General features: G+C 46.5%; 2 protein-coding genes across 4 annotated transcripts; both read right to left on the minus strand.

The window, feature by feature from the left end:
- Positions 1 to 2,563: 2,563 nt before the first annotated feature.
- TMEM165 (transmembrane protein 165) lies at positions 2,564 to 13,234 on the minus strand. Its single transcript, XM_033060859.1, has 6 exons — positions 13,070 to 13,234; positions 11,270 to 11,495; positions 8,748 to 8,923; positions 7,967 to 8,149; positions 5,769 to 5,874; positions 2,564 to 3,469 (listed from the first exon to the last, which is right to left on the minus strand). Exons 1-6 carry the CDS (start codon positions 13,232 to 13,234, stop codon positions 3,393 to 3,395), a joined length of 933 nt encoding a protein of 310 aa, XP_032916750.1. The 3' UTR covers positions 2,564 to 3,392.
- Positions 13,235 to 14,815: 1,581 nt separating this feature from the next.
- On the minus strand, positions 14,816 to 23,674 carry SRD5A3 (steroid 5 alpha-reductase 3). Of its 3 annotated transcripts, XM_033060132.1 has the most exons (6): positions 23,609 to 23,674; positions 22,529 to 23,551; positions 19,690 to 19,841; positions 19,095 to 19,289; positions 16,737 to 16,859; positions 14,816 to 16,325 (listed from the first exon to the last, which is right to left on the minus strand). In XM_033060132.1, exons 2-6 carry the CDS (start codon positions 22,873 to 22,875, stop codon positions 16,066 to 16,068), a joined length of 1,077 nt encoding a protein of 358 aa, XP_032916023.1. In that variant the 5' UTR covers positions 22,876 to 23,551; positions 23,609 to 23,674; the 3' UTR covers positions 14,816 to 16,065. The 3 variants fall into 3 exon arrangements, with proteins under 3 accessions (XP_032916023.1, XP_032916024.1, XP_032916022.1); XM_033060133.2 differs by having other exon boundaries at positions 22,589 to 23,658; XM_033060131.2 differs by having other exon boundaries at positions 22,529 to 23,658.
- Between the last annotated feature and the right edge of the window lie 883 nt (positions 23,675 to 24,557).

Here is a 24,557-nt window from a genome sequence, read left to right on the forward strand (position 1 = left end):
TTCCAAATGAATTAAATGTTCAGGGAAAGGAGGGTGGGAAGAAAACTGTGTAATTGAAACTGAATGCCTGAAGAAAACGATAAATACACTTAGCCATTTTTACAGTCTGCAGTACTATTTTTTTTCTGTAATATCGCACTGGATGCCCAGAGGAGGATGCTGATCTTTCACCTTTGAGAATTTAATACTTGTGCAAGTTGTATATTACTTCTATATGCCATGAGACCCCTGTGGCCCAGGAGTGAAACAAAATCAGCTGTAGAATAGCTGTAGTTAAGAACTGTCACCACCCCTCCATGATAAGACTGAAAGCATTTAACAAGCAAGACTGTCAGTTTTCTTAGAATTGAACTTTGGAAATAGTATATTTTTCCATAAACTTATCATGAAGAAGAGTGGTAATTACAACTGCTGCCACACCTGAAGCAATTCTGTTACATGGCATTTTGCCGTCATGCAAGCTTGAAAACAAAACCCGTGTTTATATGAGAATGGAGCTGTTAAGTACTTGTAAAGATTAGCAATCCAAAGGTTAGTTGCACTTCTGACTCTCAGGTGTTAGTGATATAAATTCCAGATTTCAGCTGTTTGAGGGTAACATAAAATTGCAAGAGCCTCACTAGTATTCTTTGTAGCACACAGTCTGTGTCACTCTCAGACCCTTTGACAAATGCATTCTCCCTGGGGAAGTAAATGGAAGTAATGCCAAAGAAAAGCACAGCTATCCTACATGCCGATGTTAGTGGGAAGTGCTACGGAAATGGACCCTGCATCTCCAATAGCAGAAGCCTGTAGCTGTAACTTGCCAAGAGTGCTGACTTCAGGGGCCATACAAGGCCATCTCTGGAAAAATGCCACGTCAGTACACCAAGTGCCATTACGTCATTATTTCCATGGCTCTGGAAATAAAGGATACTCAGATTATATTAGGATGGAACAGTCTGATCCTCTCAGTTCAAGATCTGATATTGTTTTTTAAATACACAGTTATCTGGGACAAACATGGAAGTATGCTGAGCTACCAACCTCTTTCTAGAAACAAAATCGCTCACAGGCATATGGTGGCAGCATTCCAGAGCCAGCCTGAGCTGGAGGGGTAGCTGAGGTGAGGGAGAGCCTGCACGGCAGCAGGCTGCCTCTTGCAGTGCTCAGGGAACACAACCCCTCTCTCACTTCCAGGTTTTCAGACTTGGTGTCTAACTCATAGATCTCAAAACAGCAAGCCCAGGCACCAGCCCAGCACACACACCTGCTGGCACTACCCTAGGAAGATCAGGCTTGCTGGTGACCTGGTACTGTACTTCACTTCAACAGGTTTCCTTTGTAAAACTTTGTCCTGGCAGGATGGAAGATTACGTCAGTCTTGGCTCATTGCGCTTTGCCATACACAGAGTAATAACATGCTTTACCCAAGGGATTGGGAATAGGCACCTTTGAAAATAACAATCACAAGCATTTCAGTTGATGGGAGAATTTTCCATCCCAATAGAACTGACCACCATCTCCATTTTACTTTTATTGCCTGGAAGTGAGGAATTTCAGGCAGTGTGCACTTGCAAACCTCTTCTTTGCGCAATGTGCAGTCAGATCTGTAAATTCCTGCTTTAGATGCTGCTTTCGAGGTTCTTTTGGCAGCAGCTGAAATCAGGTGCATCTCACCCCAGCAGGGAGAGCTGCAGGACGGATGGTAACTTGTGGTGGACAGTTGCCCATTTCCCATGTTGCAGACAATGGTTAGCATAGCCTTCCCTTCAACACTTGAGCTCTCACTCACTGTATTTCACATTCTCCAGCTACAAAAGAACAAGGAAGCGCACAGGATTGTGGCAATCAAGGCTTCAGTAAATTCCCATACACTCTATATTGTTTATTTCTCAAGTGTCCAGGTATTTTGAGACAGAACAGCAGCACGCCCCTCTCCACTGGCACTGCGCTACAATGACAAGAAGTCTGATTAAAATCCCAGCCCCTGAACCAGCCAACAGGCGAGAGCTGGCCAAGGTGCAAGTTCTTTGAGACACCGTGGAGGGACAAGGCCAAGACGTGAACATGTAGAACTGGAGCCTGAAATGGCAGCCTGTGTTCATACCACTGTGCATCCCTGGCATTGCATTGCTATGGTCTTACAAGTTTGAGAAATGTGGCATTAAGGGGTTTTCTGGAAAGAGAAACCTAAGAGAAGGATTAGGAGCTGCTCTCTTTCTGATCTACACATGGCATGGAGTCAAATCTGTAATGCTGCATAGTACTTCACCTTCAAAAAAGGCAGATTCATTATATTAGAAACCATGTCTTCTATCCTCCAAGACCGCAACAAGGTAGAACTTAGTGGGTTATACAGGCTCAGAATCCAAATCACCATTGGAGAGCAGAGATAAGCATGTATTTTTGCAACCCATGTACCTTCAATGCACAACGTTTTCAAAGGCTTTATAACACTGGCTTTTATCAGTAACCAAAATAAATTTAGCAAACTTTCTTCACCTAAAGTACATAATCACTAGGTAAACCTTTGTGGCAGGAATTATGGCAGCTGTAAAAAACAAACTGAAAATATCACAAATGGAGACACTATGTTTTATTAATACTCTTCCAGATTACATTTCTATTCCTAAAAGGAAAAATCAGGAATACATCTAAACCTAAGAATTCCATTACTGCTCAGTCCTGGGAATAGAACATGGTTAAGTTGGACCACTTCATTACTTTCTGTATACCTTAATATAAAAAAAAAAAAAAGAAAAAAGTCAAATAATACCAGCTCCAGCCAGATTGCATATTGAACACAGTAGGTTGTTAATCACCCCACATCAGTTTCCTGATAAAAATCCCTGATTAAGAATTTTCCCACTAAATTAAGTTTTTAACATTCTCTGTTGGTTGACTCAGTCACTGGGTGGCATAGGGACTGCTCCCAGGTTTCTTGTTGCTTAGATTATCCAGCCTCAGGTGCACCATGGAACCACCATCTTTGGAGGTGGGAGCCAGCAGTTTTCTCCTTAACACAGTCTACTTCAAGAGGCCTGAAGAATCAGCTCTTGAAAAAACAGGAAATGTGGTTGTGTGTATCAGAGGAAGAAAAGAGGAATTCTCAATACTTTGGAGAGTAGATCCTTGAACTCAGCTGAGCCAGGTCCAGCAAGCGAGAAAACCACTCAAATCCCACCATGGGAGCAGGCACCACAGCACAAACAAACCAGACAATAAGCAGATCTCCACTGCAGAAGCTGTCCAGAAATGCATCAGTCCCCATGAATCATCCGCTATAAAAAAATTCAGTGTCTCATCTTCAGCACTTGTTTAACTAGTAATTCTGTACATTATATACAAAAATGCACAAGGATAACTGCTTGATGCTTCCAATCCTTGTTCTTTTACAGCAATGAAAAATTTTAAAAACCAGAGTCTGGACTTATAAATAGTGCAGAAAATGCAAATGCTAAGAAGACAATGCCTCCTATGATTGTCACTGAAAACAAAACACAAAACAAGAAGAAATTAGATACAAAAAGGAATTATCTTCCATGACACATTACAGAATTTTTTTTTTTTAAATGTCCGATTCCCAAATAACCTTACTTAAAAATTCATGCTACAAGCAGTGGATGTTGCTTCTAGCTCATGACTGGGATGCCCATATGCCAACCCACTGTCTAACTGCATCTCCAAGAATATATATTCTGGCTCACAGAAAGAAGCTTTGTTTTACTCACTACTTGAGCCAGTATAAAACTAGGCTAACACCTGCTGTTGAGTATTTGGCTGTATGGCAGAGAATAGGACAGAATATTCTCAGGCCAGAGCAAGCCATCAATTGGGACTGACATATACAGTAAATTCACGAATACAAGCCGCACTGAGTACAAGCCGCATCGCTGGGTGTTGGCAAACATTTTGGTTTTTGTCCATAAATAAGCCGCACCCGAGTATAAGCCGCTCTGTGTTCGCAGCGAGGACCCACGTGCAACAAAGTTGCCAAACAGTAACAGAATCGCGGCAGGGCGGGGTTTACTGGCTCGGCTCGGGCCATGAGGGCTCGGGGCTGCCGACAGGGCTGGGTGGCCCAGCTCGGCGCTGCCGCTCAGCGGGGCTGCTCAGGGTCGGCTGCCGCCACCGCTGGGCTCGGTCACCCCGGCCCGGCGCTGCCCCGCGGTGGCAGGGGGGGCACAGAGCCCGCTGGCACCTGCGGCGGCGATGGGAGCCGGGGATGTAGCCTGCCTGCTCCTGCGGCGGCGGCACAAGGGGACGGGAGCACCTCGAGCCGCGGGGCCAAGCGGAGAGAGCTGCCCCTGCTTTCCCCGAGCCGTGGGGCCAAGCGGAGAGAGCTGCCCCTGCCTCCTCCAAGCCGCGGGGCCAAGCCTAGAGAGCTGTCCCTGCCCCCCCCGAGCCGCGGGGCCAGCAGAAAAGAGCTGTCCCTGCCTCCTCCAAGCCGCGGGGCCAAGCGGAGAGAGCTGTCCCTGCCTGCTACGAGCCGCGGGGCCAGCAGAAAAGAGCTGTCCCGCCTTCCCCCGAGCCGTGGGGCCAAGCGGAGAGAGCTGTCCCTGCCTCCTCCGAGCCACGGGGCCAAGCAGGAGAGAGCTGCCCTGCCTTCCCCACCCCCCGTGCTGCCTCACAGAGCAGCTCCACCTGCCGTGCAACAGAGTATCAATGTGTAACAACCGCGTAAATGCAGGGTTTTACTGGCAGGAGCTCGACTTTGCAGTTTGCACTGACTTGGTTTGCACTCCCAGGGTTGAAAATGTCAGAAAATTATTCACATATTGGCCGCACCTGAATATTAGCCGCTTTCAAGGTATGAGAGCAAAATTTTGGTCAAATTGGTGCGGCTTGTATTCGTGAAATTACTGTAATTCGTGGTTTTTGCACATTTTAGGCAACTGTATTGAAAGAAAAAGTATCAAAAACATTAACTGCTTGCAATGGCCATAGTTTGCTACAGGCTGGGACAGAATTCTGGGAAAGCACCACTGTATATGTTCCCCAGCTCTTTAAACAAACTACCATGCTGGGAAGGATCTTTGGTTTAATATAAGGCTGCTTCCTGTGGCTCAAGATCCACATTGTGCTTGCAGTACATGAAACCATTGTTAGATGAGCATTTTGTCACCAATTTCCTCAGCAAACAAACACAACTGAGAGTATGTTTCACTTTTAGCAGTGAAGTTTGTTTTTACCACCTCTGCAACTACAGAACAAAAATTCTGAATGATCATATATACGAAACAGCTTCACAGCTGCTTCACAGGATTATTCTTGGAAGAAGAAATCTCACCACATCATAGGATTAACAGTGGAAGCAAGCTGCAACCTAAGTGAAGGAAAAACAAACAACCTAATGTAACCTTACTGGTCCTGCCTGTTGCAGTTAGCAGGTATGATAAAAAAACCATTAAAGCCACACAGAGTAGCTTTTATGGCTTTTAAATGGCTGGTGTAAGTCATTAGGATGTAGTTCTCTTGCTCATCTGACTAGATTCAGAATCGCAACAGAATTTCTATTATCTACTGTCAAACAATAAATACTGACCATTTAAAATAGTGTATTTCCTTCCTCTGGTCTCCTAAAAGGAGTAGCTAATAGTGAAGCAAAATTAGGTGGGATGTAAGACAGACTCAAAAAAAGACATTCCCAAATAATCCAAAACAAACCACCAGTTTTTATGGGTTTTCCAAAAGTTTTGAGCAACACTGTTCCCAAGCACACAGCTCTTTACACCACAAACATTATCAGCATTACATTTTTTTGGTTGGAGTGAGTTTTCACTTACCAGTCCTAACAGAAATTTTTTGTGCTATCATTCTCCCTCCAATAACTGCTAAACCAGTGCATAAGCAATGTCCCACTGTTCCTCCTACTGCCACACCATAGGGGTCCTAAGGGGAAAAAAAAAGCACAAAGGGATAAATCAGCACTGTTGAAAACCCACTAGTCCTACAACAACCTCAGAGCAGAGCTTTAATTCCCTGTTTGCAGACTGCCAAGCACGGAGGATACTGTCTGGTGATTCCTCTGCTCTGCTGTTCAGCACTGTCTTAAAGATTAGCAATAGTGAACATCATCTTGAGAAACAGACTTAAATCCAGTCTAAGATAGGAGCATACAGCATGCTTCAGCCAAGCAGTATATTTAAGTTGTAATTATAGATCCAGAAATTGCTGCTGTAGTTAAACCAATAAACAACCTCTAGAGGGAAGGTGGCAGCTGTTGACAAATACAATATGCATCACCTGGAAGAACACCAATCTCTCTATAAAGAAAGAGAGATAAGTCCTTGAACTGCAAATGAAAGCTTTCAGCAGCTCCAACATTCCAAGTTCTTTGCCCTGCTTCACCCACTTGTGCTCTACACTCTGCCCTGCTCTATCATTCAAAGAGGGAAGCATGAAAGATCTGAAGTCCAGAGGATAATAAATTATTTTTTAATTTACTGTCAACAACAGCTTTTCACATCACTGAATAACAAGCAGCTCCTCAGTGTGTGAACAACTGCACTACATAAAGAGGTTTCTCAGATCTCCTTAGAAATTACATAGTTAAGGACAGCATATGTCCCCTGCTCATCTCTATATGACACTTCTAGTTCCAAGAGGACAAAAAAAAGGCTGCTGCCATCACCTGAGGAATGAATGAAATCTCAAAAGGTGAAGAGCAAAACTGTCTAAGATATTCTGTGGTTTGAAGACAACACTGACTGGCCCAAAAGAACCAAAACCACAAGCCAGCGAGAAAAGGTGGTGAGTGCTAAGCAGCTGGCAGGCTGGAAAGCACCAAGAAGTGCAGGAAGAAGCAGGGCTGGGCCAGCAGAGCAAACAGGTCCCCAGGACAAGGACCCAGAGTCCCTGGATATCCCTACAGCCAGCAATTACCTATACAGCCCTCACTGGCAGAAGGTGGATCTCATCCCCCCCGCACCATGCCATCATAATTATACACTGATTTTGAAAACCAGTATCAAGATACCTTCCATTTATTCTTTGTTTGGTAGCACTCTTATGAACATTTCACAACTACAGGTACAGCCCACAATGCTCAGCACTTCACAAACCAGACTAAAGAGTCTGACAGACACTTCTCTAAGGGGACACTTAGGAAATGCAAACAGAAGTCAACGATCCCCCATAAAAAGATGGGCTTAAGCAACTTGCCTAGCAAATTGGGCAGAGGCTGCAGTGCTTCCTTTTTTTTTCCCCAAGAACAATGAGATCATCCTCTCCTGCTGTTAGCTCTAAACATCTTCCCTGCACTGTAACAGAGACAAGAATTTCCTGCAGGTTACAGCCTCCTTCATTACACAGCCCTGGTTTATCCCTAGGGAACATTTGAAAGTGCACCTGAAAGAAGCATGAGTCCTAGGGAAAAAAATGTAAATTATCTCAATGCATGAAAGAGCACAGGCAAGCTACTTATGTTTATTAAAAGCTTGACTACAAGCCTTCATCTTCCTTTAAGTATAATACAGTTACATACATTCCAATCACCACAGTGCATATACTTTAATTTACAGCACTACTTAGCGCCCAGCAGTTTCGAGTTTATTGTCCTTCTATACACTGTACCACATTAACTCATATTTTAACAAGAGGTATCTGAGGATGTATCTTTCTAACAGTTTAAAGCTTGATGGAATGGAAGTATCTTTTAAAGTTACCGTGTTAAAACTGAACTACCACAAAAAGCGAAGAAATATCTCTTCTGTAACATCTCTCAACACTGTAACAAAACCCAATTGATTTCAGCTGCATGAAGCAGCTATTTCCAGAAATGCCAGTTCCAATCATGTAGCAGTAGTTTTAATACTACACAGAGTTTCAGTGCATTTACTGTCAGGTCTTGACACAAACTACGTAAGGCACATCAAGGCAGCAGGTGTGAATCCGATACCTCCTGTAAGAGTATTTTGCCTCTCACCTCTCTATGAGCAACCCAAAGAAGGCAAAAGAACAGCAGGGATTCTGCAACACTCACCTCTCTGGCAGCCAAGACTATGGTTGTTAATTGGGAACGATCACCCCATTCTGCTAAAAATGTTAACGTGAAAGCTTGAACAAAGATTGGTGAAATAAAGTGTAGCCACTTCTTCTGAGGTATAGTGGTGCCTGGCCCAGATTCCACATCTCCTGGCCCATTTAACAGTTTAGTTCTCTGAAGCTGTGGAGGTCAAGGGAAAAAAACACTAGAAATAACAATAAAATTAAAAATGTCATCTAAACAACGCAAATGAAACACTTAACAATAAAGCTGGACATTCAGATTCTAGAATGTTATTAGCCACTGCCTGCTGCATTATCAACATATTTATACAGTCACCATTACAGAAATATAGTTAAGTATATGCACACATATATGTGTGTGGAAATACACACACATATATATAGATGTAATCAGCTCTAACCTCTGATTATTGTCCATCTTGTACTGCTTACAAATAAAGCATTTGACCATAAAAAGCAAAGTAGAGCCAAGAATAAACTGTTGGTGTCCTCTTGGCAAGTAACGCATTAAAAACATATCAAAAACACCCACGCTAAGCAGAAGGTCCCTTCTCTCCTACGAAGCCAGACTTGCCACAGGACTGGAATCACCTGCTGAAAGAGCTTCCAGGGGCCACTTTCATCCCACCTACAACACATTTTCTGTGGCATTTTCTCAGTCACAGACACAACAAATATGAATGACAGTGCTGCTCTGCAGCTTCACAGCTGTAATTCTTCCACCAGCTGTAACTAACAGCAATTTTATTACTTACTTCCTCATCTTTTTTTTTAATTTCTGCTTGAACTTCCTCCAGCTCTTCCTGACCCTCATCTGGACTCATTTTCAAGCCTTCCCGAAGCATTCGGATGCCAAAGATTGCAAACAGTGCTGTCGACACATAGTATGTGTATACACGAGGAATAACCGTGGTGGCATAGCCAAACAAAACTGAAAAGAAAACAAATGTGTCATTTAAAAAAATAAGCATGAGGATCATAATTGTTTTTCCCACATCTAAGAAATGCTTGCTAGCAAAGTCTGCAATCCAAATATCCGCTAATAAATAAACATTGCATCTTTTGTTAGTTTTGTATAATTTTCTAAGTTTTTGAAAGGTAACACCCTAGAAACTCCAACCATTACTGGTCATGCCAGAGACTGAAGTCCACTATGACACAGATAATGCACTCCAGCCAAAGTCGAGGTGCCGCTGCTCCTGAAAGCCAGTCCAAACAAAATTATCTTTCCTATCAAGGTCTATGCAAGTCCGGCCTTTTTCCATGCACACCATGAAATTACCATCTGTAATCACGTTGGATTAGTCACAGTGTACCTCAGTTAATTCCATTTACATATTGGATAGCATCTCTTTCCAATAATTTCACTTATCAGATAAAGTCAGAGTAAGATTTTCAACAAGGTAAATCTAGCCGGCATATCTACAAATCATCCAGCTGGATGAATCCATGCCTGTCTTCCTTTTGCCAAGTGCATTCCCTTGTCCCTCATATTCCCCACATACACACAATGTGACCAACTTTGACCTTTCTTTATTTCAGAGACAGATCCCACTTACAGACCGAAAAGCAACCTTCACAGCATGTCTTTTAGAGGTACTGAGGGTGATCAAACTAAGCCAAAACTAGTTCTTAAATAAGAAGTATGTAACCAGGACAAAGTACTTAGCTTTCACAAAGTAAGACCACTTAGCGTTTTTTAACAGAAAAAGGCCTATATAAATGGGAAGAAATAAAAAGTCCACACTTTATATTCAAGGTTGCTTGGACCATGCACTCACAAGTGTTTCTGCTACTCTATTACACAATCAATTAGCTAAAAGGAAGCGTATTACCAGGTGTGCTTTTCTGTACACACCTTTTTAGCACTCAGAATTCACTACATAATCTAGAAATATTTCTGCACTGCCACAAGCAAGAATGAGACCAGAATTAATCAGCTTTATTACTCATAAACACAGCATATACACACACAAATAGCAGTACTATTTGCAAAGCTAAATAAACCAAGAGTTAAACCAAGGATCTTTAAAGACTGAAAATAGTCAGATAAAACAGTGCAAGAAAGCTAGAAAAAAAAGCTAGAAAAAAAAGGTATCTTTTCCTTAGCATTTCTTACATATATAAGCACACGCACAGTGAAATAATCAGAACTGTAAGACACCTTATTTTGTCAAGTAAGACAGCTTGAAAAAATATCCCAAGTACATTACTTAGAACTAATGAGTTTAAGTGAGTGTGTTGTCATGAAATTAAGGTGGGCAAACCCCCCAGGAAATTCCAAAGTCAGCTTGCATAAAACAAGGGCAAGAGACAAGAGAAGGAAAGGGTATGGAGGAGGAAGAACCCAACAACAAAAAAAGTTCCTTTCTGAAAAGGGAAGAAATAATTGGGAACTCCTAAACTGGAGTATAAAAGCAGAAAATGAAGCTTTTATGAGAAAGCATTAAAAAAGATTTGAAGAAAGAAGTTGTATAGAAAAAGAGAGCCATAATGGGCAGTAGAAGTTACCCGCAATGCAAGTGGAAACTGCAATAATCGCAGCAGTGTACACAGCAACAGCTACACACCCAAAAACCATTCACAGAAACACTTGCCAAGCAGCCTGCACCAGTGAACTGGCTGTTTCCAGTGTGTATGAACCAAACATTGCTATTTCAAGTATTTCTGAAATGGGCATGGTTAGAAATGAGCACACAGACAAACTCCGTGCTGCATCGGATGTACCTGAAGGCCGCTCCATTTCACAATCACAGCTACGTTAAGTGCCCATGGCCACAGGTTCCTCACAAGTGCTACCTGATAGCTTACTTCCTGCTCCCTACCCTCCATCTTCCACTTACACAGTTCCCAGCACAAATCCAAACAGCTACGTGTGCAGGAGTACAAGTAAGATGAGGAAAATGTGTCATCATATAAAGAATCTTTCGCCTTAGGAGGAAAAACAGAAGCCACTCCCACATTCCCTTTAGGCACACTAATTTAACAGGAGAAAAAAAAAAAGTAAATTGGCCCAAAAATCAAAGGAAGTGCTTAGGTTCCTCATCTCATTCCCCTTCCTTAAACTCCAGTTAAAGCCTAGGGAACACAAAGACTTCATTAGAGGAAAGAGTCTAAATACTTGATTTGAGATTCCATGCAGGAAAAGCTTCACACCCTCCTCAAAAGAGAAAACTGCATATATGTACTACCTGCATTCCAATTAAGGTTTTTTGATAAATACACACCCATCACTACTTAAGAAATACAACAAAATGGAAAAAAGCAGAGTGCAAACCTGATAAACACGTCATCAGTCCCAGGGCAAGCATAGCCCCAGCCAGCACAGTCAGACGGTTGTAGCGCATGGCCATGATGGCCGCGATGAAGAAGGTCTTGTCCCCCAGCTCTGACACGATGATGACTGATATAGCAGCCACAAAAGCATGAATAAAGCCCAGGTTAGTCTTGTCAGGTGACTCTTCACTGATAATGTGGACTGGAGCAACAAGTGAGGAGCCTTTCTGTAAGAAGGGGGGAGAGAAAGACAAAACAAATCCTAAACACTTGTGAATTAGGCTTGAATGCATAGTACACAGAAATACAAAGCCGTGTATTTCTCCTGTCATACCATCCTGTGTAGAGTGACATTTTAAGCAGATACACCTCTCATGCTCATTAACGATTATCAACTAGTTCCTGGCTGCCACCCACCTCAAATTGTCAGTTAGGCACTTGGCAAGAGGATCAGATCTTGCTGATTAGTAAAACATTACTTCACCTTGCACGCTACTACCAGAACATGAGAACCCATTGCAAAAAAACATGGTCAGCTCAGGTCTAATACTGCCGTCTTTAAAATCCCTACCTATTTTATGACCTCAACCTTGAACAGTTTTCTGATATAAATAAGTGCTTCAAAATAAATCTGGGTGACTGTGATACCCTTAGCAAAAAAAAAGAAGCCCATTCAAAAATGCTCAGGATCATTTTCTTCCCTTGCAAAATCTTTGCATCTCAGACGCATTAGAATTTTACAGATTCATAGAATGGGTTGGGTCGGACAGGACCTTAGCAATCATCTAGCTTTAAGACCCCTGCAACAGGCAGGAACATTCTTCACTAGACTAGATTGCTCAGAGCTCCATCCAACCTAGCCCTGAACACTTCCAGGGATAGGGCATCCACAATTTCTCTGGGCAACCAGTGCCTAAGCCCTCTCACATGGAAGAATTTCTTCCTAATATCTAGCCTACATTTCTCCTCTTTCCGTTTGAGCCCAAGCCAAATTTTGTGCCAGTTTTCATCAGCTTCTTCTGCACTTGCTCTATGTTTGTTGCAACTAACCTTAAGACTCTGCAGTGGTGAAACCAGACCAGCACACTGCAGTTCCCACTCACCCACCGAAGTGTTTACTTCTACACACAGCGAGGTATCTGTGATCAAAAGCAAGGCCCAAGATGTCTATGCCGATGTTCACATCCCTGACCGGAGACGGCTGAGAAAGCTTGTTCCAGCACATCCACCAGCAGAGACAGCTCACAGCGTGTTTTGACATGATGGCTTCCCAGCATTCCACTTTCAGCAGTGCTCCAACTTTCCCGGGGTGGATATTTAGCTCTCACGCTGTGTGTGACACATTGTGACTTCCCAGAGCTCCTTCACCTCATGCAGCACTCTAATGTTTCCTGGTTTGGGTATGTGACACCTGGCGCGCTCCATGTGCTACACCCAGCCACATGCGATCAGTGGAACTAGGACCCCTCACCGAGAACACTGTTCGGTAAGTTTCAACGTAAAGGAATTGTCATTAATTGTTGAGAGAAAAATACCTGGCACCATTGGGGAAGCAACAAAGCCTGCTTTCAGCTGCTTCTGCGGGGGAAAGAGAGCACTGACCCCTTTCCCGTGTCGGACATAGATGTCCCTCTTTTAGCAGAAAAAGCGGAGGATGCGGCGGCCCTGCAGCCCTCCTTTTTTCAGCTAAAAGCGGGGAATTTCGGAGCCGATGGCCTCCGGAAGGCGCAGCGCGGCGCCGGCCGAGCGCTGCCGGGGGGGGCACGGCGCGGGCAGCCGGCGCGGCCCGTCCCCGCCTCACCTCAGCCCGCGGCTCCGCTCCCTGCGCCGCCGGCGGTGGCGGCGGCTCCTTCTTCCGGCCGGGCTCTTCCTCGGGAGCGGCGCGGAGCCGCGCCGGGGCCGCCAGCAGCAGCGCGGCCGCCAGCAGCAGCGCGGCGGCCCGCGGGAGCAGCGGCGCGGACCCCATGGCGGCCGAGCGCGGAGCTGGGGGGCGGCGCGAGCCCCGCTTCAGGGCGCCGCGTCACCGCCCGCGCCGCGGCCCCGCCGCCGCCCCCGCGCGCGCCGCTTCCTGCCGCGCGCACGCCCCGCCCCGCCGCGCGCTGCCGCGGTACCGGGGCGGGCCCGCAGCGCCCGGGGCCAGGGGCGCGGGGGGACGGGCAAAGCTGCCTGCGCGCCGTGCCCGGGCAGCGTCCAAGCGCCTCCCTTCCCCGCTCGGAGTTGCTGGCGGGCAGGGAAAGGGCGCAGCGGAAGGGACGGGGAGCGGCTGCGTGGGGCGGCAAAAAAATGCGCGTGGGAACGGCCCGGACACGTCTCGGTTTCGTTGCACCGAGCGCACAGCAGCGCTTCGTGTATGCGTGAGCCCAGCAGCGCCGTGCGCCGCGGGCACGGAATGAGAACGGGCCGGGCTGGGAGCGGCCGCAGCGCTCATCCCCTGCAACCCCCGCTCCATCCCAGGGCACACGGCACAGGGCTGCGTCCGGCAGGTCCTGGGCATCTCCGCTGAGGCAAACTCCGCAGCCTCTCCGGACTGTCTGTTCGGTGATCAGGCACCTGCACAGTAAAGCAGCTCTTCCTCTTACTAAGGTGGAACTTCCTGTGTGTCAGTTTCTGCCCATTGCCTCTAGTCCCGTTGGTTGACAGCACTGAGGAGAGCCTGAATCCATCCTCTTGGCACCACCCCCTTCAGATACTTGCAGACATTGACGAGTTCCCCTCTCAGTCTCTTCTTGACGCTGAACAGGCTCAGCTTCGTCCTCCCGCCCTGGTGTAAGAGATCCAATCCCACAGTCATCTCTGTTGCCCTTGCTGGACCTGCTCCAGGAGCTCCAGGTCTCTCCTCTACTGAGGAGCCCAGAACTCGATACAGCACTCCAGATGAAGCTCTCCCTGGGGACCCCAGGATAGCTGTGTGCCAGGATGCTCTCCACAGAGCAAGGACAGGAATGTGCTTCCTGAGGTGCAATTTAGGAAACAGGACAAGAACACCATTTAAACAGAAGACATTTGGACACAAGCTCAAGGAGTCTCGAGAACCACTTAAAAAAGTTACACAGATAGATGCAGTTCCAAGACACGGCTGCTGCTGTTCGTGGTGAACTGAAATGGGAGGCTGATGGAGAGAGGGATGCGACAGCCAAGACAGGCACAACATTTTGTATAAAGTGATTGCTCATGTTTTCAAATACTTAAGCTCAATCTTGAAAAACCATACCAAAAGGAAACAGAGTGTAATACGCTTTTAATTAGGCAATTAATAAGATAAAAATTATACAGTACAGTAATTTTACAACTATAAGGCGCACCCTTTTGACTAAAATTTCCCCTTGAACCCGGAAGTGCACCTTATAGTCTGGTGCACCTTATCTAATGTACAAAGTTGCGAAATGTGCCGGCTCCCGGGGGGTGCACCTTATAGTCCGGTGCGCCTTATGGTCCTGAAATTACTGTATATGAAAATACTTCTTATATACAAAATAATGCATGCATGTAAGTAGGCAACATGCTGAAACTCCAGCACCCATGTAACTTCATCACACTGTGGTAACAGACTGATAGCACTGTAGATTTAATTAGCATATGCAGTTTGATAACCAAGATGCCCTGGCAAGAGCAAACAGAGCTTTGAAGATTACAAGAAGACTGGATCAAGACCGGCTGACAGGAAAGAAGATTTAAGTAGAAATGTAAAGGTTGTCTGTGTGATGTTTAACTCAATGAATATAGTAAAAAATTAACTAGCCTTCCTGAAAATGGTATATAAGTATATGTAGCTCACAGTAAAATTCAGATTCTGATCACAAATCAGTAGTCCCTGTCCCTCTCTCAATCGTCGATATCAGCCAAACTGATCATTTACACCAGTACCATGAGAAGGACCAAAACATTCAATAGTTAAGTGCAAAAACAGTGCCTGAGCTGAGTGACATCATCTTTTCCCAAGTAAAGAATTTCTTTGCAATGTCTGTCAGGTACTGTCTTCTGTGTGTGCTCTGCCTTGGCAGTTCATTACACCTGTTTGAAAAACAGTGTAGCTGTGGTCATGGTCATCCTGCACAGCTGTCCCCTCTAACATAGGAGGGACTCCAATAACCCACTACAAAGACAACAGAACCACAACAAAGAACATTAATTTTCTGCAAATTCTCTTCTACTGTCTTTTTAGTCAGAGAAGCTTCCACTGTTTTCCCAGTTTGGGGATAAAGCAGTCTTCATCAATGAACAAAACCACTTTGGTGCAGAATGGATAATGGAGCAAATGGGTCTGTTTATCTCCACTGCTGAGCATGAGTCACTCCTCCACAGCAGCTTTCTCCATCACTTTTTGTGCTTACAGTTGCAAAGCAGTGGCTGGTTTTCATTGTCACCAGGGAAGCACAGAAAGACACACAATTTGCCTCTCTCTGAAGTGATTCAAAGAAAAGAGACTTGGAAAGAAATATGCTTAAATATTAGTCAAGACATGAAATTCAGTAGTTCAAATTATTCCCTCCTTTTAATAGCTTTCACATATATGAATTTGGACTTGCTGCGCGTGTTTTATGCATAAAATATAATTATAAAAGAGAAAAGACACAATTAGCATCTATCCACTTTGAATTAAGGCCTCCAGTAAACCTTTTTTAGCTTGCATGATATGCAGAGACCTTAAACTTCCTCACAATTTCCTCACATTGATGAGATCATTATTAAAATTATGAGGTTTTGAGTTAGAGAAAATGTGCAACTTTACCTTGGTTTTAATAAACCATTAATATCTTATATTCCCAGTTTGAATGAAGATACTTCAGAAAAAGTTCTCTAAAAAACAAGTGGTATAAATGCTTTTCGATGCTTTGGGTAGGAGCTGAAGTTTTTCTGATAAAACTCATGACACAAAACAGCAGCCAGTGCCTGGTTAAAAAAAACATACATCACTACACACCACCACGTGACATTGTGAATTCCAAGTGTGATGGCCATAGAAACATATATCAGGAGCTCTGCAAAATAATGAGGGCAAGAAACGCTCTCAAACCAGTCTCCAAAAGGTACACTGTAGCTCAGACTTACAACCTTTCCTGCAAGCAAACAGAAAGAAATTAATTGGGAAGATGCATTAAAACAAACTCTTCTCCTCACAATTACAGAACAATATGCTTATTAATCATCATCATCTGCCTCCATCTGATCTGGCAGCTTTGCACTTAATGAAACAATATGCCACCTCTGGCTGTGCAAACACAGAGCACGGAAACCATGTCTATGCTTAAGATGTTAGAAGACAGAGCTTCATTTTAAGTGGGAGAGAACTATGTATACAGACATACCACACCCTCTCCCCCCAGTTCAGCCATCCAAACAGCCTTGTTTAATCTACACACTATAGGAACTGAGAAACACTAATGTTTCAGATATTAGAAGCCATAGAAGCCTATTGAAACAACAACAAAAAATCTAAGTAAACAACTGACAGAAATGCAGTATCTTACCTGATCTACTTTTTCTAAGATCAGCTAAAATTGCAAGGCATCTGTGTTGGTGAAGAGAGGCCCAAATGTACATCATAACTCCTATAATGTGATACCAGCAGATCTGCACAGAAAGGTTTTTTCCTGAATGAAACATGTTTTATTAATATACGGCCAGGAAGTAACTTCTCAAGCATTATCCCAAAATACTATATACATTTTTTTCAAATGTGTCTTACAAAATTCTAGTAGTGAGCCTCTAATTCCTTGAAAGATGCTTTTAAATGGCTGTATCATTGAAGTACCCAGCTAGCAGCTCATTTCCCTTGACTGCTCTATACTAAAATACAGTAAATTCACGAATACAAGCCGCACTGAGTATAAGCCGCATCTCTGGGTGTTGGCAAATATTTCGGTTTTTGTCCATAGATAAGCCGCACACGAATATAAGCCGCTCTGTCGTTCGCAGCAAGGACCCGCGTGCAATTAGTAACAGAACCGCGGGAGGGCGGGGTTTACTGGCTGAGCTAAGGCTGTGCAGGCTCGGCCCGCTAGGGGCCGCTGACGGGGCCAGGTGGCCCAGCCCGGTGCTGCCGCTCGGGGCTGGCCGCCGCTGCCCCTGGGCTCGGTCACCCCGGGTCGGCGCTGCCCCGCAGTGGGAGGCAGGGACGGAGCTTCCCCCGCTCCTACGGCAGCGGCGGCGGGCGGGGACGGAGCTTTCCTGCGCCCGTGGCGCCGGCGGCGGGCGCGGACAAAGCACCCCGCCGGCTCCCCGAGACGCGGCAATGGCGGCGCGCACTTCCCGCCCCGCCCCGGGCCGCGGCAATGGCGGCGCGGGGCTCCCGCCGGCTCCCCGAGACGCGGCAATGGCGGCGCGCACTTCCCCCCCCCTCCCCGGGCTGCGGCAATGGCTGCGCAGGGCTCCCGTCGGCTCCCGGAGCCGTGGCAATGGCGGCGCCCCCCCCCCCGTCGGCTCCCGGGGCCGCGGCAATGGCGGCGCCCCCCCCCCCCCCGTCGGCTCCCGGGGCCACGGCAATGGCGGCGCCCCCCCCCCCGTCGGCTCCCCGAGCCGCGGCAATGGCGGCGCGGCCCCCCCGCGTCCTCCCCGAGCCGCGGCAATGGCGGCACCCCCCCCCCCCCGTCGGCTCCCCGGGCCGCGGCAATGGCGGCGCCCCCCGCCCCCCCCCCCCCCCCCCCCCACCTCTCCTCCCCGGGCCGCGGCAATGGCGGCGCCCCCCCCACCTCCTCCCCTGGGCTGCAGCAGAGGAGGAAAGAGAGCTCTCCCGCCTCTCTCCCCGCCCCCCGTGCTGCCTGCAGGGAGCCAGGGCAACACGGTAACACTGTAACAATTGCGAAATGCCGGCTTTTACTGGCCGGTGCTTGGCTCGGCACTCTGGCTGGCACGTCTGGGGTTGTAAATGTCAGAAAATTATTAATATATTAGCCGCACCCGACTATTAGCCGCACTTCCGGGTTTCCACCAAAATTTTTGTCAAATTGCTGCGGCTTGTATTCGTGAAATTACTGTACCTAATTATTAATCCAGCAGCTTGAAATACAGTGTGATGTACAACGATACATAATTAGCAGTGTAAGACCTCAATATTCAACAGTGTTTGTAACTATTACTATCCTAGTTAAACATGTTGTCATGGCTCAGGTCAACATGCAAGCACACAGTTGTCTTCCTCACAGTGATACACATACATGCACACACCTACATCCCATCCCCTGCTCAATATGGTTCAAAGTGCTTAAAAACTTCACCAAACTTAGTAATGACTGCCTCACAAAAATTAATCATTGGAGGAATGCTACAGCCAGCTGATGGTTCATCTATGGAGGGGATTTAGCAGCTCAGTGGTGACACTGAATGGAATGTGTTGGCACAAACAAGTCATATAATACAAATTTATCATGCATTAATGGAAACATTACAACACCAAGGGAAAGGAGACACTGCCTGAGTCAATGCAGAGCAGTGGAAAGTCCTCCATGGAAGAAAAAGGAGGTGGCCAAGACAGCCTTGCAGACTCAGCTTGCAGGTAAGCTTACAACAAAAAAAACTCCCCTTCAGTTTGAGAACTAAAGTTGTGTAGTGCCATTATTACTGTCCTTCACAAAGCATACGATCTATCCTTTCGGCAAATAACCATGATAGTTGACATGAAAGTGTATCCCTGTCTGTGTCTGCATATAATGTTGGATGATTGTATGTTATACTGAAATGTAATTACTTTGAACTAAGCCAGAAAGTATTTTTATGCCTCATGAGTTAACACACTTCTCAAACAAGCAGCCCTCCACGAAACCATTTGCCGCAATGGAAACAAATGAGAGCAAAACTGCATCTTTGATGATAACTAAGCAGGCACCTACCATTCCTGACACTAGTAGGCACTTGACACAGCACAGTTGAGCCAACAGCAATGTAGTAACCAAGTCCAAAGCAATACTGCACGATATGCATGACACCACTGGAAAACACACTGGTCCAGAGGCATTCTGCAAGTCTTCGACAGCTATGCAGCCAAAGGAGCAAGAGAACCAGGAGTGCCGAGAAGTGCTCACTATCTGCTTACAGAGAAAAAACAGCAACTTTAAAACAGACAGGAACAATGTAACCCTGACAGCGCTTCAAAAAGACTGTTGTTCCCTCTTCCGACAACAGAATTTCACCCTCATTTTCAATTAAGTGGGAAAAATATTTGTACATTGCTGACCAGAGCAAGATTTCTTCCAGAAGGTGCTAACCTCCTTTCTGTTAAAAAGACTGCTGAAAGCCATCATATCCATAAATTAGAAGTGTTCTATCTTCAATAATGACAAAGGTACTTGGTGTACCACGAAAGTAATTTGGAACGTAGTTGAAAAGCAACCAATGAAGTAGCACTTGGATGCAAATTCAGCACAGTGTTGGTAATACAGTTTTGAAATATTTATATGGCTACATTATAATATCTGGAATACTTGCCCGTGTCCTTGCTCTGAGAACCTCTGCCAAGAGCATGATGCATGTCCTGAATCCATGATGGGAGTGACTCTCCAAGGAACTCAGCTTGGAAAAGACAGATCAGCAGAAAACCATTCCAGAGCACAGAAACCACATAAAAGTGAGTAAACCACCTGTGGGAACAAAAAAAGGGTTTTCATTAATGTTCTCATCATTCCTTGGAAATGTAGCTGCAGGACATGCTTGTCTGATGGTGAGTACATTCCATTTTGGTCCCCACATCAAATGTCGAAGTAGAGAACTCAGGACTTCAGTGTCAAGGAATAACCTTAACACATTTTACCCCAGTGAAATGCTGCCTGCAATAACCTCTGACTTAGCTTACCTTACTAACCGTTAACTGTACTAAAGAGGAGATAGTGTAATCCACACATTGCAAAAGTATTCCTCAAAGCTTACAAATAATCGTGATGTATGTAACATTTTCTTCATCATTTACAGCCCTCAAAGCACATCCAAATTAGTTTTCTGCTTATTTCCAAGCGGCTGCACTTCACAGCACTCCCACTTTTCTCAGTTCCACTGGGTGCATTACATGACATGCTGAAGTTCATCAATGGAACCCATAAGTAATTACCCTGCTCTACATTAAAATATCTTGTCCTTCTGCAAATTCAAGGCCTGCAACAATCATAAAGGAAAAAAAGCAGTGACCATCAACACTGCTGGGTGATTACAAGGGAAGACCACACATTCATTTTTTTAAGAAAACAAAGAATCTCCCAGTCCCGTAACGCACTAATAAAAGCATATTATGCATTACCAAAATGCAAGCCAAGGCAGGTAACTGGGCTGAGTTAAACAGCCTACAGCTGTTTACAGTATCCAGCCCAAAGTAGATGATCCAGTATTTCCTTTTGTTTTTAAAATTAAAAGTCCTTCTGGCAGTGAAGAAAAATCAGGACTTCTAGAAACATCTGCAAAGAGATCAAGTACGTCCCATGGGAAGATGCTGATGGCCTTGACAAGGTAGCTTTAAGTACAAAACTAGGATATAACTGTATAGTCAAGGGAAGGCCATATTTCTGTTAAACATGCAAACTGTTCTCTTGGGGCAGTGAAGGGGTACAACACCCTTGTTTAGTGAAACCAATGGAAGTGACCCCTCCCAGAGCAGCTCAGGTATCTCTCAAGAGTCCAAAAGAGATAAGTCAGAATCACAGCAGGAGTGAGCATCCCTGTGTGCTCCAAAGCACCTTGCCCATTAGAAGCTCTTTCCCTATAGTTTATGACTTCTTCTCAGTTCCTTCTCCTACCAAGCAGAAACTGCAACATTCCATCTGCTGATTCGCAACAGAAGAACTAAAATTTAACCCCTCTCCGTCACCTTCTGTTATTAAGACAAACAGAATTTGTATATTGATAAAAACTCACCATTATATCCAAGTTTCAAGCTCTTTTCCTGCAGTCCTGCTACTCAGTTGACTCCTACCTTGTCACTTGCCAGGGAACTTTCTCTACACACTGATTTTTGCTACCAGCACACAAACAAGCCCTGGCAACTTAAAAGAGACACACCCTTCGAGCTTTCAGCCATCCCAATTACACCGGGGATATATCTGACCTACAGATCAAACCAGCACTGCAGTAAGTGCACGTGCCATCCCTCCGCAACAAGAGGAATTTTCACTACTTGCCAAACTAAACTGAAATGCAACACAACATTTTACAAGACAGAAAGCAAAGTTAAAAACATGCCCAGGCTAATGAAAATACCAATGCTTGTTTGGAAATACACAGATTAAAAGAACAGAAAACACCTCGGTGGCTGCCTTCAGTAAAGATCTCTATTTCTTCAGGTAGAAGCGTTATGGATTCACTAATTAAGTAACAGAATTGCTCTGTATGTGTTGAGACCTTGAGACCAATTCCCTGAAAAAGTACATTCTTCAGACACCAATCTCCCTAAGAAGGGGTGTTGGAGAAAGGTCAACTCAGACGAGAACCTGCAGTATACAGTGACTAAGACAAAGCCTTTATGAATACTTATTTTCACTCAGGGTACTGCACATTTTAAACACACCCCTGGGTATTTTCTGTATCAAGTTTGATATCCAAGATACTACATTATGACTTTTGCATTAGTAACATGCTGTCCAGCCTATGTTCAAGTAAAAGACTAGTTTTGGTTATGAATCTTAGCTGGTTAAAAAATAAGAAATCTCATAATATACAAAACCAGAAACATATAAAAAGCTGTAAATGGGGGGGTGGGGGGACACACCGGCCTCCTTTCTTGATTTCACTTAACATCTATTTAACTTCATTATTTCCTTTCATTAAACTTCTAAACATATACATCTATTTAATTTCATTTCCTCAAATATCTATTAAGATGGATTTGGATAACGCAGCGGCTCTTTTGCCTTATCAAAGTCTGTTCATTCAAGGTCTAGATTGCTGTGTTCCCATGCTGTTATTGGCCACATTTCAAAAAGAAATCTTGAAGGGAGAAGGCAAGGACTGAGAATTGGTGTAAGACAACCTGCAGCATATTTGCAGTCACAGTTACTCAGGATCCCACGTTCCCTGGTGCCTGACTTGAGCCTTTGCAGGGAGGCTCATTCTGGAGGACTGAGATTCAGGATCGGAACACAGGGATTCTGTATGATCGCTCGCAGTCTGCACGCTCCTCGGCTCCCCATCTGCAGAAGCAGAGTAACACTTGCAGCAGAGCTGAGCCCAGCTCCACAGAAGCCCTTCGTGCCCTCACCCACAGCGTGTGCTGCTCACTGCCGCGACCCCGGCTGCGGTAACCGAGACTCGCCCGGCCTGCCCCGGCGGCAGGCCCGCCCCTCACCTCTTGGGCACCTGCAGCCAGCCCGGCAGCTCCCTGCACCCGCGCTTCGTCTTCCCGTACCGAAGGAGGTCCTGGAAAAACTCGGAGATCTGGCTGCCTCCACCGCGCCGCGTCCCAGGGCCCTGCTGCAGCAGCGTCAGCGCCCCCAGGAAGGCGGCGGCCAGCAGGGACCACGCGGTGGCCAGCACGGACCAGGTCGCGGCCAGCAGGGACCAGGACGTGACCAGCAGGGACCAGGCCGTGACCAGCAGGGACCAGACGGCAGTCAGCAGGGACCAGACAGCGGCCAGCAGGGACCAGGCGGTGCCCAGCAGGGACCAGGCGGCGGCCAGCAGGGACCAGCCCATCGCCCCGGCCCACGCCGCTCCGCCCCGGCGCTGTCCCTTCCGCTTCCCGTTCTCGGGAGCAGCGGGGCTCCCGTGGGGCGAGCGGCGCTGCGGGCGCTGCGCGGTGTCCGTGCGGCTGCTCCGGAGCAGCGCCGGCGGTGCTGTGTGCCCGGCTGCACAGAGCCTTCCCCCTTCCCCGCGGTGATCTCCTGGAGAGGCTGTGTGCCCGGCTGCACAGAGCCTTCTCTCTTCCCCGCGGTGATCTCCTGGAGAGGCTGTGTGCCCGGCTGCACAGAGCCTTCCCCCTTCCCCGCGGTGATCTCCTGGAGAGGCTGTGTGCCCGGCTGCACAGAGCCTTCTCTCTTCCCCGCGGTGATCTCCTGGAGAGGCTGTGTGCCCGGCTGCACAGAGCCTTCTCTCTTCCCCGCGGTGATCTCCTGGAGAGGCTGTGTGCCCGGCTGCACAGAGCCTTCCCCCTTCCCCGCGGTGATCTCCTGGAGAGGCTGTGTGCCCGGCTGCACAGAGCCTTCTCTCTTCCCCGCCGTGATCTCCTGGAGACGCTGTGTGCCCGGCTGCACAGAGCCTTCTCTCTTCCCCGCGGTGATCTCCTGGAGAGGCTGTGTGCCCGGCTGCACAGAGCCTTCTCTCTTCCCCGCGGTGATCTCCTGGAGAGGCTGTGTGCCCGGCTGCACAGAGCCTTCTCTCTTCCCCGCGGTGATCTCCTGGAGAGGCTGTGTGCCCGGCTGCACAGAGCCTTCGCTCTTCCCCGCGGTGATCTCCTGGAGAGCCCACAGGTGTACCCTGTTGTGAATTCACGAGAAATTATGATCTCTCCAATGATTATTTATGAATAGAAAAAGCAGCAAGCAGACAGCGCCGGGTACGCCGGCGAGTCACCGCTCCACCAACGATGCACGCCGCTCAGCGTCAGTTCCACTTTTTTATTCATTCTGAGTTTCGTTTTCCCGGTATCCCCCGCCTTCTTTCGTTTCCTTGATTCCACATTGATGGCTGCCTTCTGCGCAGGCACTGGCTGTTGCTAGAGGGTCGTTTGCCCTCTTTCGGTGGTGTTTTGAATAAAGGCTCATCGTCTTCCTCAAGCAAGCATTTCTCTTAAGCAGGCTTGATTACAATTTATCTTTTGTTCCGTACCGTATTTGACTTGCTTAAAATTGGTTTTTATAATCATCCCAAGCACGTATTCTGCTCAACACACAACATTCGCACGGTTTTACTTTTACTATTGCCTCGTAACACGAATCACACATTTTTCACAACCCTTCACTGGGCTAAGACCTGCCTGGGTAACCGGCCCCTGGGAGAGGTGGTGAATGGTGCTGCATAAAGCTGTCACCAGGGCTCCAGTGGTGTTCCCCAGGAATGAGTGTAGAGCTCAGTCCTGTTTAATATCATTGTTGTTGATCTGTATGAGAGAGTCGAGCATACTCTCAGTAAATTCAATAAGTGGGTGATAGAGTTGATCTGCTGGAGGGCAGGAAGGTTCTGCAGAGGGATCTGGACAGGCTGGACCATGGGCTAAGATCAGTAGCGTGAGATTCAACAAGGCCAAGTGCTGGGTGCAGCGCTTTGGTCACAATAATCCCCTGCAGTGCTACAGGTTTGGAGAAGAGTGGCTGGAAAGCTGCTCAGCAGAAAATGACCTGGGGGTGCTGGTCAGCAGCAGCTGAGCATGAGCCAGATGT

This window comes from Catharus ustulatus, chromosome 5 (genome assembly GCF_009819885.2).
Source record: "Catharus ustulatus isolate bCatUst1 chromosome 5, bCatUst1.pri.v2, whole genome shotgun sequence".
In the NCBI taxonomy this organism is placed as follows: domain Eukaryota; kingdom Metazoa; phylum Chordata; class Aves; order Passeriformes; family Turdidae; genus Catharus; species Catharus ustulatus.